General features: G+C 33.6%; 2 protein-coding genes across 2 annotated transcripts in view; one reads left to right on the top strand and one right to left on the bottom strand.

Annotated features, from left to right (window-relative positions):
• LOC134230245 (uncharacterized) overlaps positions 1 to 17,527 on the top strand; it is a 57,087-nt gene that overhangs the window by 18,369 nt on the left and 21,191 nt on the right. The gene's annotated exons all lie outside the window — the stretch shown is intronic.
• LOC134230234 (fibroleukin-like) lies at positions 127 to 12,924 on the bottom strand. Its single transcript, XM_062711997.1, has 6 exons — positions 12,745 to 12,924; positions 11,776 to 12,631; positions 10,683 to 10,834; positions 10,188 to 10,284; positions 9,834 to 10,001; positions 127 to 876 (listed from the first exon to the last, which is right to left on the bottom strand). Exons 1-6 carry the CDS (start codon positions 12,922 to 12,924, stop codon positions 623 to 625), a joined length of 1,707 nt encoding a protein of 568 aa, XP_062567981.1. The 3' UTR covers positions 127 to 622.

A 17,527-nucleotide genomic window follows, 5' to 3' on the forward strand; every position in this document is an offset into this window, starting at 1 on the left:
AACCCAAAATTTAAAAAAAGTCCCTTACCATCTCACTAGATCAAGCTGTCTGTCTAATAATTACAAATGAAATGGTAATAATCATTAAAATATTTTTTTTTACAATGATATAATTTTTCAAGGAAAACCTCATATATAAAACATTACAAATGTTACTTCCCTCTCCTAAAACCTCGTAATCTATTTCGAAACTCGTATTCCATTTTTTCGTTTTCATAACTTTACTGAATATATATAATGATGTTTTAAGCGAAGAAGTCATAATAATGAAAAACTGAAATTGAGACGTAATGCGAAGAAAGCGAATTGTGATCATCATAATGTTACACGTGACTGATGAGCAAGAATGACAGTGGATATGTGAAGCACAACGCACACCAACATATGCAGCCATTTTGTTAATCTGTCCTAAAATGGTTGAAAAACCAAATGTCGTTAAATACAAATAGAATACAGTTTAATAGAACAAATGAATTCGGAATAAAGTTATATTTAATAAAATGACAAATTCTCACATTATCTTTGTTTTGTTTGAGTGTTGTTTAAGGCCACTTATTTGGAAACACCACTACGTCGCCCGCCTGGTGCAGTGGTTAGAGCGTCTGCTCTAGAGCCTAGATTGTCATTTTCTTTTAATCATCATCCTTGTAGTGGAAATCTCTGATCCATCAATAAATGTACCTTGCCAAGGTTGTTCCCATTCTCCAGATGGATACTGTCCGTTAAGGTAGGCGTCGTGACACGAGTTAAACCACCATCCTCCAATTCCCGCCCATCCTGGACAAGGATCTGATGCGGGGTCATTGTCTTTGTCATAGGTAGAAAATTTCATCCCGTTTATGTTGTTTACCCCTGTACCATATCGTATCCTATCGTCTGTAAAATTTAGGAAACACAATATTGAATAATATTTTAGTTATCATAATAGATTTACACAGCACATTCATACGTTTAGCTTTATGTACAGTGTTTGGATTTATATCGAATTAAATCAACACGTTCGATCTTATATCCTAATCGACAGATCAATATAATATTTTGATTGGTTGATGCGCTGATTGGTTAATCGCTAATCCTGATTGACAGCTCTGTAAAGAAATACCGAACCCGCGTTCGCTCTCTGGGACCGCTACTGAATTTGGGGTTCGCTCTCGATCTGGGTCCGCTTCGGGTTCGCTCGGGGTCCGCTACGGGTTCGCCTTCTGTTAGGTTGTGTCCGGTCGGTACTGTAAGTCCTTGCAGTCTCTCGATAATTCTATAATTATACAAGAGATATTTGAGTTAATGAGAAATTCGGATATTTTCATCACAGTTGATAATGCCATTCTTTGACATTAGTCTGAATGTGATATCCTTTCAAAAATTACAATATTTCATATTTATTTAAGACACTATCAAAATTGTTATAACAAGACTACAATAGTTACAATGATGATAGACAAAATATCTAAATCAACGACAATACTTATGTACTAAATTTCCTTCGTTTCTAAATATAAATGAAATTATTCTCAGTTTTTGGGGTATGGAGAAGTCGTCCAGACCTATTAGTATTTTAATGGGACTTGGAAACTTTCTTATAGAAATTTAAAAACTGACTTTAATAATTTGAATTTTCAAAGGAGTCCAGAACCTAATCTACTCTTCGTATGACAAAATGATCAATACAAAAATTACCAAAAAGAATTATATTACCCTCAATTATAAACTGTGTCTTAGTATTACATCGGAACACATACCAGTTTTAGTCGAACTTCTCAACAGTTGTGTGTTGGATACGTTTGAGCTGCATGAAGATCATCCACAGAAATTGAAAATCTTCGTAAACTGTCTCTTCAACAACCTGTACACGTGTACACCTGTCATCCTTCTTCGTGTTCTCCATCCGTTTGTTCTTAAATTTTAATTGTTGTTGGAAAGCAATCCTAGATTCATTAAAGTTTTGAATATGTTCTGTAAAGAGAGTTTCTACATGTGCTTCATTACTGTTTTTGTTTTCTTTGACGTCTATCTTCAAACCCTGGATTCCTGTGGGGATCCTGGTTAGAATAAGTCCTCAGTACCCCCCTTAGATCCTCAGTTAACCCTTGAATGGGCGGTCCTTCGGAAGAGACCGTATAAACCAAGGCCCCGTGTCACAGCAGGTGTGGCACGATAAAGATCCCTCCCTGCTCAATGGCCCTGAGTGCCGAGCATAGGCCCAAATTTGCAGCCCTTCACAATGGTGACGTCTTCATATCAGTGAAATATTCTTGAAAGGAACGTTTAACAGTATACAACAATCAAACCCTGGATAATCTGATTAAACTCTTTTATCACTTCTTCCATTGTTATCTTTAAATAGTCAAAAGTTTTGTTAAACTCTTCGAGCTGTTTTTTTAATTTCTGGGGACGAAAAGTTTGGTTTTTGAGCAAAAGTAATTCGGGTTTTAATGATTCTATTGTATGATTATTTTGATAACTCTGTGTCTTCATTTCCTAGTGCGGTCTTTCGTTCTCGTCCTTCATTCGACGATTCTTCACGCGAAGGGTTTGTAGCTCTTCCGTTATATCATTGAGTTTCTTTTTCATATATTCATTATCAGTTTTGCTATCTGCTGTATCCAACACCAAACTCTGAATTTTTTGTACCATTAAAAATCGAACTAAGCTTTCTTGATTCAAGATGTTCCTTAAAACACTTGATACTTTTTAGATGTGGTACCAGCATATACATTTTTAGATAGCAAGGAATCGCTTTCTTTTGAATTCAGCTGACCAGATATTTCAAAAATAGAGAAAATTAAATAAATATTCTAAAAGTTCCCATCTCTAGTTATCTTCTATAAGCAGAGCTTTACTTAGTCCGAATGATATTGCTATTTCACATATGTAATTATACAAAATTTAACAGATACACACTTGGCATCATGTGACATCATAGTTGAAAACTAAAAAATGCCTACGACCGAAGGATGTTTCTTTGGAAGTTTTAAATGTCAAAAAGACGTCTTATAATACAAGGGTTTTTGATATTACTAATACTTTTTCTTAAAGATTCATAACTCTTTGAAGTCAATTAAGGGGTATAAGTCAAAAGTGTATACTTAAACAACCCTCTCTCCTAGTATTGGACTTTTACGAGAAGCACTGACTTCTACAGTTTACGTTTAGGCCAAAATAAAAAATACCTTTGTTTCCCCTAACGCGACCGACCCAATGAAATCGCGCCGACTGAAAAGATTTTTCAAATAAGATGATTTAAATTTTTTTTATATTAGTAACCAAGTTTTATAGAATACAATTTCATCAAAATCAGTTTTTAACAAAACGGCAAACATTGTTCTACCGTGATTTTCAAGCATTTGTTGGAAATAAAATGGCGAGAATTAGTTCTTCATAAAACAACGACGACGTCTCAATCTTATGCCTTTAGCTAAATAGAATTCTTCACTCTTGAAACAATTTGAAAATAAAATTTACAATAACTAATTTAGAGTGTTTCGGAGGTGTCTTGGCGTCTCCATGTGAGTAATTAAATTTTCGAAAGGGACGGTAAACAACGAACAAACAAATCTGTCTGTTGAATTTAAGGTCCGTAAAACATGGAAAGGCCAGCCTCATGAGCAGATGAGGGGCCCACCTAGTGAAAACATCATTTAATTTCACTGCATTTTATTTAATTTGAGTTTTGATCTAATTACCAATTCATCTATGTTCCTATGCTTACTATATGCCATTATGGTATGTTCCTATGCTTACTATATGCCATTATGGAATCATAGGAGTTAATGTAAATATATGTTTCCATATTCATCCTGATATAATTCAGTTGTCCTTTTTCATGCCTTTATTTACGGGATAAACTTTGTGACTATGACATTGTTTATAGCATGATTCGGTTTGGTTCATTTAAATATTGTTTACATACTCTTTCCAAATAGTTTTGAAATCATTTCAATTCAGCTTCCTTAGACGTCCGGTGTATTTTTCTTTAATTAGGTCATTGAAGATTGGTTGTTTCTTTGCTTATAACCCCTTCGAGATTTGTTGGGACGACATTTGAACATTTCCCCATTGCTCCAAATGTAGACGTACTACGCACTTTTTTGCCATTAAGCAGTGGGGGGTCTTTTTTGAGCCAGCATCTTCTGCGACACTTGGACACTTATGATCCCTTAATTTTGAAAAACCGTTTTCAACATTCCTCACTGGTATTTTAACATGCGACTTAAAATTAGCCACATACGTCTTAACTCCAAAGCAAAATGCTCCAGAATCACTGCAAATCTCACGGCCCTCAAAAAAGTACATTGATTGTCTATAAGCACTGGAGGCGGATTAATGGTTTGAAAAAATATACTCGAATGTCCAGTCTTTGCTTATTTGAGAATATTGTCTCTTTTATTCGATTTATATAAATGTACTCTGGCGTGAGATATTTCACAAGTTCAACTAAATTACAGTTGTGAATTAATTAATCATGAATTTTGCTTTTAAACGGCATATGTATAATACCAGTACTTAGCATTTTGTTCACAAATCATTTTTTTTCGTACTTTGTTATTTATAACTGTAATTTTCCATTAAATTTTAAAATGTATTTTCAAAGCTGCTAACAGAAAATAAATTTGTTTACCTACCTACCGACCCAACTTGAGAATTTAGGGTCGGGTTAGGGGAAACAAAGATATTTTTAATTCCGGCCTTACTTGGACATTTAAACTTGTATCATGTATGGAAGTACAGAATTGATAATGCATTAGAAAACCTTTCTTGTGATCATGGGTATGGTGTCAGGGGCACTAACATGTGAAGACCGGGAGCTGAGGGTAGGGTCGTTGTCGTTTTCTTCAAGGACAATTTATATGTGCATTGAAATAACCGATATTTCCGTTTAATTAAATGTTGAGCTAAATATTCATATCGTAAAGGAGCTACCGTACATAGCCCTAGTGTAAAAGTAAGCGTCAACTGTAAAAGTCAGCGCTCCTCGTAAAAGTCCATTACGCCTACGAACACGTGTAAATGGAAAGTATTTATACCAATTTACCATAAATAATTTAACTTCAGTTATAAGAAATTTACGTGTTTTGAGGCTATTTCAATTTCTTCCTTTGTTTAGCGTCCATGTAGGATTAGTTTTGTTTTTATGAAATTCCAAATAAACACAAATTAAAATCGACACATGCAGATGTTTGAAATGCAAATTTACTCCTTTGAGATAAATATGTCTTTTTAAAGTAGCTTACAAAAAAATGTTGTTTAATTAAACTAAAAGCTAAACTTAGTTACAATACAAGCACATTCTAATGCTGATCGCTAGGCGAAGGAACAGTCACTACCTATGTTTACGTCTAAGGTTTGACGCGGCACCGCGAACAAGAATTGAACCCGGGCGTCGATCACGTAGCGAACGCTCTACCACTAGGCATTAAAATATGCAGGGAAATTTTTTTTTAAATCTTTCTCTCAAGAGCTACAGGGCTTGAAAAGTTTAAACTTAAATAAAAGTATCCAGTTGTATTGTAGATTTAAATTGTACAAATTATGACACGTGGGGTAATATGGGGTCACAATATGTATTTTTGAATTATAGTGATGGAGACATGAAGATTTATTAAGCCAAGATAAATCACATTTACCGTGGGCTTCTCCCGAGGGGAATATATTATTCTTTTCCGATTAAATCTTCATCTTTACCGAACATATCTGCGATGAATTGTTTATTATAAAGAAACACTCAAAAAACTTATGATAAACATTGACTTTCAAAATCGGCTCCGCTCTTAAATTCACTTACATTTTTAACTTAAAGTTACTGAAACCCTTTGACGCATCAGCAATTTGGTAAGGTAAACCAAGCTATTGTGACGTTCACTACTCTGGAGTTTTCTTTCCAAGAACGATAACTATATTGCTGGAAAATACATTGACCGTGAAATATGACGTTTTGTGGCCCGATCACGTTATAATCTAAAACCAATCAGATAACGCGTTATGTAGAATAATTATAAGGAGGTCTATTATAGGTATTACAAGGGGGGAAATCTTGTAATGAACAGCATGGTCAACGATACTCAGGTGAGTGATGTGACCCATGAGCCTCCTGTTAGAGTTTCATTGGGATATGACATGAAGTCGATCACATAATCAAAATCTATTGCGCCCAAAGGGCGTTTTAGTACATTTGATCACGTATCGACTTCAGGTCAAATCCCTAGGATACTTTTAAAAATGGTATTTAATTTTTGGCTTAATTTAGACTTTGTTATTGAAATGCAACATATCGTATCTGTGACGTCATATTACGACACAACAGGAATTTTCCAAATAGCTCCTGCAGTTTGCTTTCCATGCACAAGAAAATCTGATCATAAGACTAACTGCATGTCAATAAAAATTGAATGTCAATTTTATTCGTATTGTACTGCATGAAAAGACTTTGACAAATGTAAATATATTTATTAACTGTTCAAATAATTCTACGGAGAAAATTGGCTTCTTTTCAGATTCATAACAAGAACAAACGAGGAGCACGATTCAAGGTTAGATACCAGGGTATATTTTGTACAAGAAGGATATGGAGATAACGAACAGTATTCAATATCAAAGTCCATAAAACAATACAAAATTGGAACAGAGCAAACACAGACCTCCGAAACATCAGAGGTAGGATCAGGTGCCATGGAGGAGTGATGATCCCCTGCTTACCGGTCACACCCGCCGTGTGCTCCTTGTCATGATCAGGAAATAACGGGAAAATCCGTCGTCAATTCAGTGTATAAATAATGGACCACCAATAAGTATAAAATAAGATACAACAATTATAAGAATTTTATTTAATGTTCAATCAATTGTTAAAGCAAAGCGTGCTACTCATCTGGTTATTGTGTTTATACCTCTCAACTTATTTGCTACTTATGTCTTGCTTTGAACATGCCACTCACCCATAAAAGGATATATAAAGATTTTACAAGTATTTCAACGACCTCATTAGAAGAGGCATTTTTGTAAATTCTTAAGTCGTAATAATGACCTTTATAGCAAGGTCGTATTCTGATTGAATTATTTCATATCAATTGTTAAACCTCTGTTTTCATACTGAATTATACCAATGAAAGTTCTGAATACCTGATGATTACATAGGTCTCCATGGCGGATCTGACCGGTTAAAAGATTATTATACTCCTTAAAGGTACGTGATCCCATCTCAATAAATTAAAGTCAAGGCTTTTTGATATCATTCACAGCTGCTTTTCAATAAAAATGGAACTTGTAAAGAATGAAGGCCTACAAGGCGATGTCAATACCCCGCTCTGAGAAAGACATTTATCAATTCTTAAAGTTCATGAAACCTATATTTTTCAAAATAATAAGATCCATATAACCTTTTGCGCATTTAATTCTGTATTTCATTGTTGTCATATTTTTATAAATAATTTATTTTTTCAATCGTGTTTTTAAGATATGTAAAATCAAAAAGAGAAAGCTTCACGTATGATTCGAACTCTCTGCATACCACAGTGTTGGGCACAAGACCAACCGCTTAACCACTACGCTACGAAGTATATGCGTTATCGATGTCTGTCAATGTGAATTAAATGAACGGGTTTCTTGAAGAGGACATTTTTTTTCAAAATTGTTCGATTTTCATGTAGAATGGGTTCAGATTCCATTTAATGGACAAATAAACCCACTAATTCTCGCTGGGTTTAATATTCATGATTTTCGAGGTATGAAGAGACCCTAGTGTTTATGACCACCACGAAATGCAATTTTTCGCACATAAACTACGTAACCATTCTTCACCACTAAATCTAATCCCCATGAACCAACATATTTTCCTGCAAACCACGAAAAATTGACCCCTCAAAAATTTGTGATTTTACAGTATATTTCACATTTACGTTTCTATCACTGGCGCAGTGGCCCGCGTGACGCAGTGGTTAGAGCGTCTGCTATAGAGTCGGGAAGTAAGGAGTCGATCCTTACGTCGCGGGTTCGAATCCCACTGTGGGACGTGGAGACTGTTCCTTCGGATGAGACCGTATAAACCGAGGCCCCGTGTCGCAGTAAGTGTTGGCACGAAAAAGATCACTTATTGCTCAAAGGCCCTGAGTGCCGAGTATAAGACAAAATTTGTAGCCCTCCACCGGCAAGTGGTGGCGTATATATCTGAGTGAAAAATTCTCGAGAGGGAAGTTAAAGCAATATACAATATACAATACGTTTCTATCATTTAAGAGTTAACACGAAATGCAGACTTGACCCCTCATGTTCAAAATTCATTTTTTATGCCTTTGTAAACCCATTTTCAACTACATATGCTTGACTGTCGACTTTGAAAAAGATTGATTGATTGATTGTATATTGTTTAACGTCCCACTCGAGAATTTTTCACTCATACGGAGACGTCACCGTATGCCGGTTAAGGGCCTTTGAAAAAAGATTGAAAGATTGTCAGATGATAAAACGTTCAGTAAAATCAAATAAACTCTAGATCAATCTTTCTATCTTCTAAATGAAGCATTATTTATCATCAAAATAACTTTTTTGACAATGACATTATAATATTCTTCAGGGGGAACCTCAAATAAAACATCAAAATCTCTTTCCTACTAAATCATATTCCATTTCCACAGCATTTGTTTGTTTTCGTATAAAAATATTGAATACTTTAGTGTTTTTAAACAAAAGGGACATAATATTTATCAAAATCTTAAAATTAGGTGAAAGGCGAAGATAGGGAAACTCTTAAACTAGTAAAAAAAAATCGAAGGTCGATAAATAAAAGTAGAGCACAGTTTATTAGAATGTAACATATGGAGATAACGAACATTATTCAAGCTCAAAAGCCCATTACACAATACAAAATTAGGGCAGAACAAACAGGGACCTCCAAAACAGAGGATTCGTACAAGTTTGCTAGATCTTTGCAGTTCGTATAATATTCAAAATTATATTTCAAACATTAGACTATCACTATCACAACAACATCACTTAAATGTACAAAAGCCAAGAAAATACTAATTTTATTGAATTTAGTACACTGCACATTTGAAATAAGTAATATTAATACATTGTTAAGCTGTTTTACATAATTCTATAAAATAAGACATAACATATTTTTTTCAATAATTCTGCAATCTTTTAATTCGATTTGTCTCTAAATCATTTTCTCCTAATCATCATCCTTGTACTGGAAATCTGTGATCCATCATAAAATGTACCTTGCCAAGGTTGACTCCACTCTCCAGGTGCATACGGTCCGTTAAGGTAGGCATCGCTACAACTGTTAAACCACCATCCTCCTATACCCATGGTGTTAACGCATGATCCAGCATTGTCATTGTCTTTGTCATACGTAGAAAATTTCATCCCGTTTATGTTGTTTCCTCCTGTACCGTGTCGTATCCTATCGTCTATAAAATTCGTACAAAATAAGTTAACTTGATGACATTTATTTTTCAAACAATTCAGTATTACTACAGACTTTATGTATGAAAATTGCGTCTTGTACCATGTTTATTAAAACCGCTTTCAAAACATTCATTTGTAAAGTGTGCATTTTTTTTTTTTTTTTTTTTTTTTTTTTTTTTTTTTTTTTTTGTTGACATTTTTGCTCATTTTATGTATTTAGAAATAAAACTTTGTAACTGAATTAATTGATTTTTTTCTAATAGTTCTACTCTTAATGGAAAGGATATTATCATTTACTTTTCTGATCAATTGGGAAACATGAGAATCTATATACAGTATTATGTTTAAGATATGTTATAAAAAATGTAGATTATCTTTATAATAACATTGATTTCATTGTAATTTATAAATAAAAGCATGCCTCTACAAACCTAATCTTCCTGTTGCATTTCCAGCAATGTACAACCTGTAATCGTCTTCTTCTCCAGAAATAGAGAACGTGTCATACTGTATACTGAATGTGGTGCCGTTCTTGGCTGTAATGCTCACATACAATGAACTCCTGTTATCCTTTGTCATCTCATGTATGATGTCATTCCCTTACACGAAATTTAATTTATTTAAAGATAAAAGAATTTTAGGCTTTATTTTCTTCGAAAATATTAAAGCTATTGAATTAATCTAAAAACAAAAAGGAAATCTAAATATGTTGGGAATGTGTTGAGGAAGCTGTATTTATTTACATATTTATGTACTGAGTAAGATTAGGTTAGAAAGTATATAACCTATCCAGTAGCTCGTTGATGGATCTCCAAATCCAACTTTATAGTCTTCCCAACTTCTGCTGAAATTTACCTTGCCATCAACTCTACTCTGTATCACCTGTTTATTATATTTTGAAAAGTCAATCATTAATTCGTTTTAAAAACGCAGGTATTTTATCGAGCAATCATAAATCTTAAGAGTTAGAAATAATAATTATTACTTTTTGCATACTCAAAATATTATATTTTTGGCGGGAAGTTTAGAACTTAATCAAAATAATATATACATTTTCTTTTCAAGATGTGTGAATACAAAAAACATTCCCGCAATTTGTACCACTAAGACAATCCATGAAATCTCTTCTTTTGAACTAAAACTTGTATAATTCAGAATATATTGTGTATTTCAAAATCTTGCTATAAGTAAATCTTTGCACCTTTTCGTAAAATAAGTTCAAGGAATAATTTTCAATAGAACCATTAGTGTTCGGATTAGACAAGATTAACAGTACTTACAGTCCAACCCCCTCCGGCCGTCGACATATCACACTGGACTTGTACACCTACAAGATTCTTCTTGGAATCATAGCTGTCCCAGGGATAGATATCATATACAGCAGATGTTCTGGTACCACTTTCATATAATTTTTTGCAGTCTTTCGATGAACCTGTAATTAAATGATATTGTTGAATTGATTGATTGATTGTTTGATTAAATGTATGTTGTTTTTGTCAACATATACCGGCGAAGGGCTCCAAAATTAGACCAATACTCGGCACTTACGACATTGAGCAGTGAGAGATTTTTATCGTGGCAACGCCTACACGGCCGGGAGACTTTGGTCTGAAAGATCACATCCGAAGACCTGTGATTTTAAATTCAAGTACCCGGCACTTGGCCAAGGAACAGTCACTATCTTTGTTTACGTCTTATGTTTGAATCCGCACTCTGAACGCGAATAGAATCAAGTTTTCTTTTTTCGCATATTTCTTATGTCATCGTTTGAATTTGATATCCCAAAATAAAGTACATATTTCATAAAGATGTTAGATTTTCAAAAGAAATCGTTGTAAACCTCTTGAAAAAAAATAAACTGTGCTTCATATACAATTTTCTGGCCCGGGGGGGATTAGTCAGGAACATTATATGACGTTTCATTAAATACCACAAGTAGTTCTAAGATTATGGGTTAACAACATCCTTGTGACAATAAACTTATACGTTGAAAGAGTAACACTGGTACAATGATAGTTTGCTGATAAATTTGGTGCAATGGAATTCCTTTGTATATAAAGGACTTGTAGAATCAACCTTTCTTATGGTTGTGGGAAGGGGAAGGGAGATTAGGAATTTTCCTAAACTTACTAAGCCAATTATCCTTGCCAAATTATTAAGGTTTCGTGTTTCCGAATGGGAAGGGAGTTCAAGGTCTTTTCGTTATGTTACATAAAAAATTCAATAACTGAATTTAATGACTTCAATTTCCAAAAGGAGTCTGGAACCCGACCCCTTCTTTATTTTCGGATGTGTCAATAAGAAAATAGACACTACGAATATTAATTCCTACATTTATACAGTGTGTCTTTGTATTATATATGAAGCACTTACCAGTTACATGTAAGAGATGTGTTAAAATTCTCATCAGTTGTGTGTTAGATACATTTTGAGCTGCACGAAGATCATCCAGAGAAAGTGAAAATCTTCGTAAACTGTTTTCAACAAACTGTACACGTGAACTTAAGTTATCTTGCTTCTCTGTGGCCTCCATCCGCTTGTTCAAAATTTTTAATTCTTGTTGGAAAGCAGTCCTAGATTCATTAAAGTTTTTAATATGTTCTGTAAAGAGAGTTTTTACAACACCCAGTCCTATCTTTTGTGCTTCATAACTATTTTTGTTTTCTTTCACCTCCATCTTCAAACTCTGAATATTCTGCTGAAACTCTTTTTTCTCTTCTTCCTTTGTCATATTTAAATAATCGAATGTTTTGTTAAACTTTCCGAGCTGTATTTTGATTTCTATGGCATCTAAAGTTATCCCGTCATTTTTTTTCTGGAGACTAGATGTTTGGTTTCTGAGGAACAGTAATTCCTTCTCGTGTAAGGTTTGTAATGATTCTATCGAATGGTTATAATGATCACTCAGAGTCTTCAGTTCGTGTCGCAGTCTTTCGTTCTCGTCCTCCATTTGACGATTCTTCACGTCAAGGGTATGTTGCTCTTCCGTTACGTCAGTAAGTCTCTTTTTCATAAATTCAATATCATTGAATGTTTTATTAAACTCTCCGAGCTGTTTTTTTATTTCTGTAGTATCTAAAGAAATCCCCTCATTTTCTTTCTGAAGACGAGATGTTTGGTTTCTGAGGAACAGTAATTCCTTCTCGTGTAAGGTTTGTAATGATTCTATCGAATGGTTATAATGATCACTCAGAGTCTTCAGTTCGTGTCGCAGTCTTTCGTTCTCGTCCTACATTTCATCCTTCACGTCAAGAGTATGTTTCTTTTACGTCATATATTCATATATTCAATATCATGTTTGCTATCTGCTGCATCCAACACCAAACTCTGAATTTTTTGTACCATTGAAAAGCGAACTAAGCTCTCTTGATTCAAGATGTCCCTTAAAACATTTGATACTTTTCCAGATGTGGTACCAGCAAATACATTTTTTGCTTGCAGGGTATCGTTTTCTTTTGAATTCAACTGACCAAAGGTCTCAAAAATAGAGAAAAGTAGACAAATAAGTCTAACAGTTTCCATCTCTTTTGTAAACTTCTTTAATCAGAACTTCTCCATGCCTGAATAGAAGTGTTATTACAAATCGAATTTATACAAAAAAACCGATAACCATGTGACATTATATGTTCAAGTACCTGAAAACGAAACTTTGTTTAAGGCCGAGCTTCATGTTCATAGATATAAGGATGTTTTTTGGAAATTCGAAGTATGTCAAAAAGACTTCTTATTATAAAAAGTTTTTTTAATACATAAGTACTCGAATACATCGAAACTTAGCTCTCTGAAATCACTTAAGGAGTAGAAGTGTTCAAGTAAAGACCCAGAGTTGGTATTTCGCCAATGTCATGTTTATTGGAGAGTACTGAGAATCATATAAACTTCCTCGTAGCGCATTTACAAACTCCGATAATTATTTCTATATTTTATTATGTTTATATATTTTTCGTAAACTTATGCTCTCATTCGGATTATAAAACCCATTATAAGCCGAACACTTGTACTAGATATCTCTCCTTTATACTAAAATTAATAACCAGCCTTTCTTCTTTGATGCGTTTATAACAAAACCAAACAAATCATTATTACCGCGCTAATATTGGACAAGAGCTAATATGTTATATGAAGGGTTTTTAGCATGTTATATTCTCTAAACACATGTATGTGATATCAAAAGAACATAACCATTACACAAAATTTATATGATTTAAGTTGATTCAAGAATACAATTCTGTATTTTTTCAGAGCTAACATTATAGGTTTTGTATATATCCCTTGTTTAAGATTTTATGTGGTTTTGCCAAGTGCTAGTAAAACATTTTTTTGTTCGAAGCTAAGTTAACTAGATATCCTAATATTGAAATATTTATGGAAGTTTGTAAATGTGCTAAGCCATGTCATTTCCTACGTGCACTTTTCCATTATTATGGCGATACGATATATCCTGGTGAGCTTGAAATAAAAGATACGACAGAGTAGAACACATGTGTTTCATACTAAGACTATTTTACTTGAAAAAAACGTTAATGGTATTCTAACAACGAAGCTTTGTGATACTGTAGATTCCTTATTTTTCGCACATGAGCTCTTCAACGGCAAATCGCAATAATAATAATCCTCAAATAGACGGTTTATGAACAGATTGTTCAGAGATTTCAGCACCATAAAATTAAGGTGAATTATTCTATTTCGCGTGTGGTGCTTCTCGCGAAATTACGCGATAATAAATTCCACGCGTATAATTAGGACTTTACAGTAAATGTGATGACTTTAACTTTTCTATATGTCAACTTCCCTTATTATGCAGCAATATATACTTCATTACCTGCATACGGAGTTTATAAATCGTGAAATTGACTTTTAATTACAGATACGCAAGAGCATGCTCATAATTTTTTTAGTTATTCATTTGTATAAACAATTTCTATAAGCACATTATAAATTATTGGCAACAAGTTGATGAACACACAGAATAGTCATGATGCAACTCATTGAGCTGTTTAAAGTCATCATTTCTCATAAGTCATAAGTTCTACGGTCGATAGAATAACCTTGTCGACAAAAATAATTTAACATGCGTTGAGTCAAAAGCTGACTGACGTTTCTCTTACTGAATTCACGACGATTTTTCCCGTTATTTCCCGATCATGACAAGGAGCACACTGCGGGTGTTTCATACACATTGTGCTAAGTTTCTGAGACAAGGATATTGAAATGGAGTTAAGAAGAAATTCCTCATATTTTTAGGGTTCTTGTTCGTTTAAAGCGTTGTTCTTTTATTCAAGTACTTTTCATATAAGGAAGTACTTTCAAAAACGTCTTTACGTCTGAAACCTCTTAACAAGATCAAGTGTTTAGGTACATAAGTTTGGACTTCTCTTTCTGTTATTATCATGATTATGTCATAGTCATAGTTTATTTACTTAATACTTCGTCACTATATGTACTCAGTAATTAGAAGCTAATATAATTATTTTCTGGAGCTGAAATGAAGATACAAACTAGAAAGCAATGTGTTGAAGGTATTCTGAAATATATCATTTAAGAATTAAAGTAGTCATAGCTTGAGATATCTTATTCAATTTTGTATATTTCAGATTATGATTGATTTTGGATTAATTATAACACACATGTCAAATAGATGCATGAATAGAATATCATAGAACATGTTTACTAAATTATACCTTATCATATCTTTGTAGATGATAAAACCGCTCTTAAATCACAATCAAAACTGGACCCAGTTACATATATAGTAATCAAGTGTGCTTAACTCATTTGTTTAAAATTATTAAAGTTTCAAGGTTTGATCTGTTAGAATTTTGAAAAATTTGGTGATTCCTAAATTTTGAGGATCCATATCTGATTTACACCCCTTCTAAAATAATATGTTACACACTTTATTCTAAAGTATCTTATTGAAAGATACGCATCTGGAATGACAAAATGTGTGTAGACTGTTCATTTGGGGTTTGCGAGTTAAGAGATATTTACCAATGATATTTGTGTTTAGTTCGCCGAAATCTTAGACATCTGCAAGACAATAAGTGGTTTATACAGAGGATATAGAGATACCAAAAAGAATTCAAGCTCAAAAGTCCATTCAAACTACACGACCTGGGAGCAGAGCAAACAACGAAAAAGACCACGAAAAATCAGGAATGAGACATGGTGCCATGGAGGAGTGGGCATTCTCTGCCGAGAGGTCACACCCGCCGTGTGCTCCTTGACATTAACGGGGAATAACGGGGAAATCCGTCAACAATTCAGTGTGTAATTAATGGTCTGACAATTAGAATGAAAACACCAGTCAGCATCTGACGTAATTATAGATCATCTTTGTTAACGTACTAGGGTTTCTGTTCATTGCATATAAAGTCTTCATTTGTTCGATCTTCATTATTCTTAACAAAACTTTTTTTTTATTCTGCACGTTTTATCAAAATGATTGGGGATGTCCCACTTTAGAAAGCTTTTTCATATGTTCGATTTTTTCCAACTTCATGACAAGTCCCACATTTCCCGAATTTTAAATTTATTTTTCTGTTCACATGAGCTTTCATTTGCACTCTGTTTCTTTTAGCTGTTTCTGCTAGCTGATTGCTTACGACGTCCTTTGACTTCTTGAGCAGCAGTAGAGGTAGTTTCTTCACTGTCTACTTCTTTCAGGTAAATAGAAGAATTTGCCCTACAATTACTAACTGCGCTCTCCAGTGCCAGTTTGATATCACAATGTAGCCTCTTTTTCAATTTCTTAGAAATTACACCACTAACAGTACTATCGTACAACATAAAATTCTTTAAGGTTCCTTTCCAGTTTTAGCTATAACACCATATCTGAAACATAATGACCTTTTGTCTCAATTTAACCTCATTGCTGTGTGTGAAATCTACATGTCTTCATACAGTTATGTTTTCCCGGGCTGCACAGCATTCCTTGAATTTCTTTAACAAAGATAGTCCTTATTGCTATTCGGCATTGTCATCGTGTTTCATTCCCATCTTGTTTGATTATGTAGAACAATGCACTGCATAGATCCTTTTCGTCTCCTTCCTGCATAGTTATGTCTTAATATAACCGCATACCGAGTAGCATGTTCTCATTTCATAAATCGTTCGGGGGGATTGTCATCTGAAAATGAAAAATCCAATTTCGATGGTTGTCTTATATGCTCCAACTGAGATTATGTAATGCTACTGCGACTGATGAGGGAAAATAAGAGTGAATATGTAGAACACAACAGCATGAACAGTCATTTTATTAAATGTCCCGGAACTGTTTTCATGTATTTACTTTTTTTTTTTTTTTTTTTTTTTGGATTTACACGAATAAACATAATAATATTTTTAAAAAATCTCCACACTTACTAAATGGATTTTTCTAGATAAACTTAATAAACTTCTTCCCTGAGATACGGAAGCCCTTTTAGGACCTATCGAAAAATATTTTTGAATCCGATATAACGAATTGTCGAATTTGTTATAACGAATTTAATTCATTAAGAAATTGTTTGCTTTCTAGACTCCTCCAGAAATTCAACTTTCTCCCCGAATAAAAGTTTGAACAACAAGACCACATATATTTAAGGAAATAGCATATAAAACTGTTTTTGTGCTTTAAATTTTGTAATTCTTTGCTCTTCTCAGGCCTTTGCTGTTTCATCAAGTGCATCTTATTGTAAATTTGTTTTGAGGGTTTAAAGCAAAATGAATTCAAGTTTCATTATCTGTTTGAATTTCAGACAAACGTGGATAAATACAATTTTTAATTTTTTAAAAATGATTGTTTAGATATATTCCGACACGCTGTCCGTTTTACTCATTTTTCAAAATATAGGGTGACCTTTGAGTATTAAACTTTTTTACTATCAAATGTTGCTTTAAAAAGTGTGAACTACCCCCAAAATGATGTCCATCAAATTTGCTATGAGTCTTAAAGTCAATCAAACATAATCAGTGATAAAATGTTATTATTTTGCAAATATACATTGGTTGTTGTATTTTCTTGTCGCCAGGTAAGGTGCCCATTTTTTATGCCCATTATATTCTTTTTGGTCATGGAAATCCACCTGCTCATGTGTGTATAAAACAGACATTGGTTGCTGTAAATTTCACATATTTCAGTTAA

The sequence above is a fragment of the Saccostrea cucullata genome, unplaced genomic scaffold, assembly GCF_032062105.1.
Source record: "Saccostrea cucullata isolate Sc308-1 unplaced genomic scaffold, CSIRO_AGI_Scuc_v1 ctg1322, whole genome shotgun sequence".
NCBI classification, from domain to species: domain Eukaryota; kingdom Metazoa; phylum Mollusca; class Bivalvia; order Ostreida; family Ostreidae; genus Saccostrea; species Saccostrea cuccullata.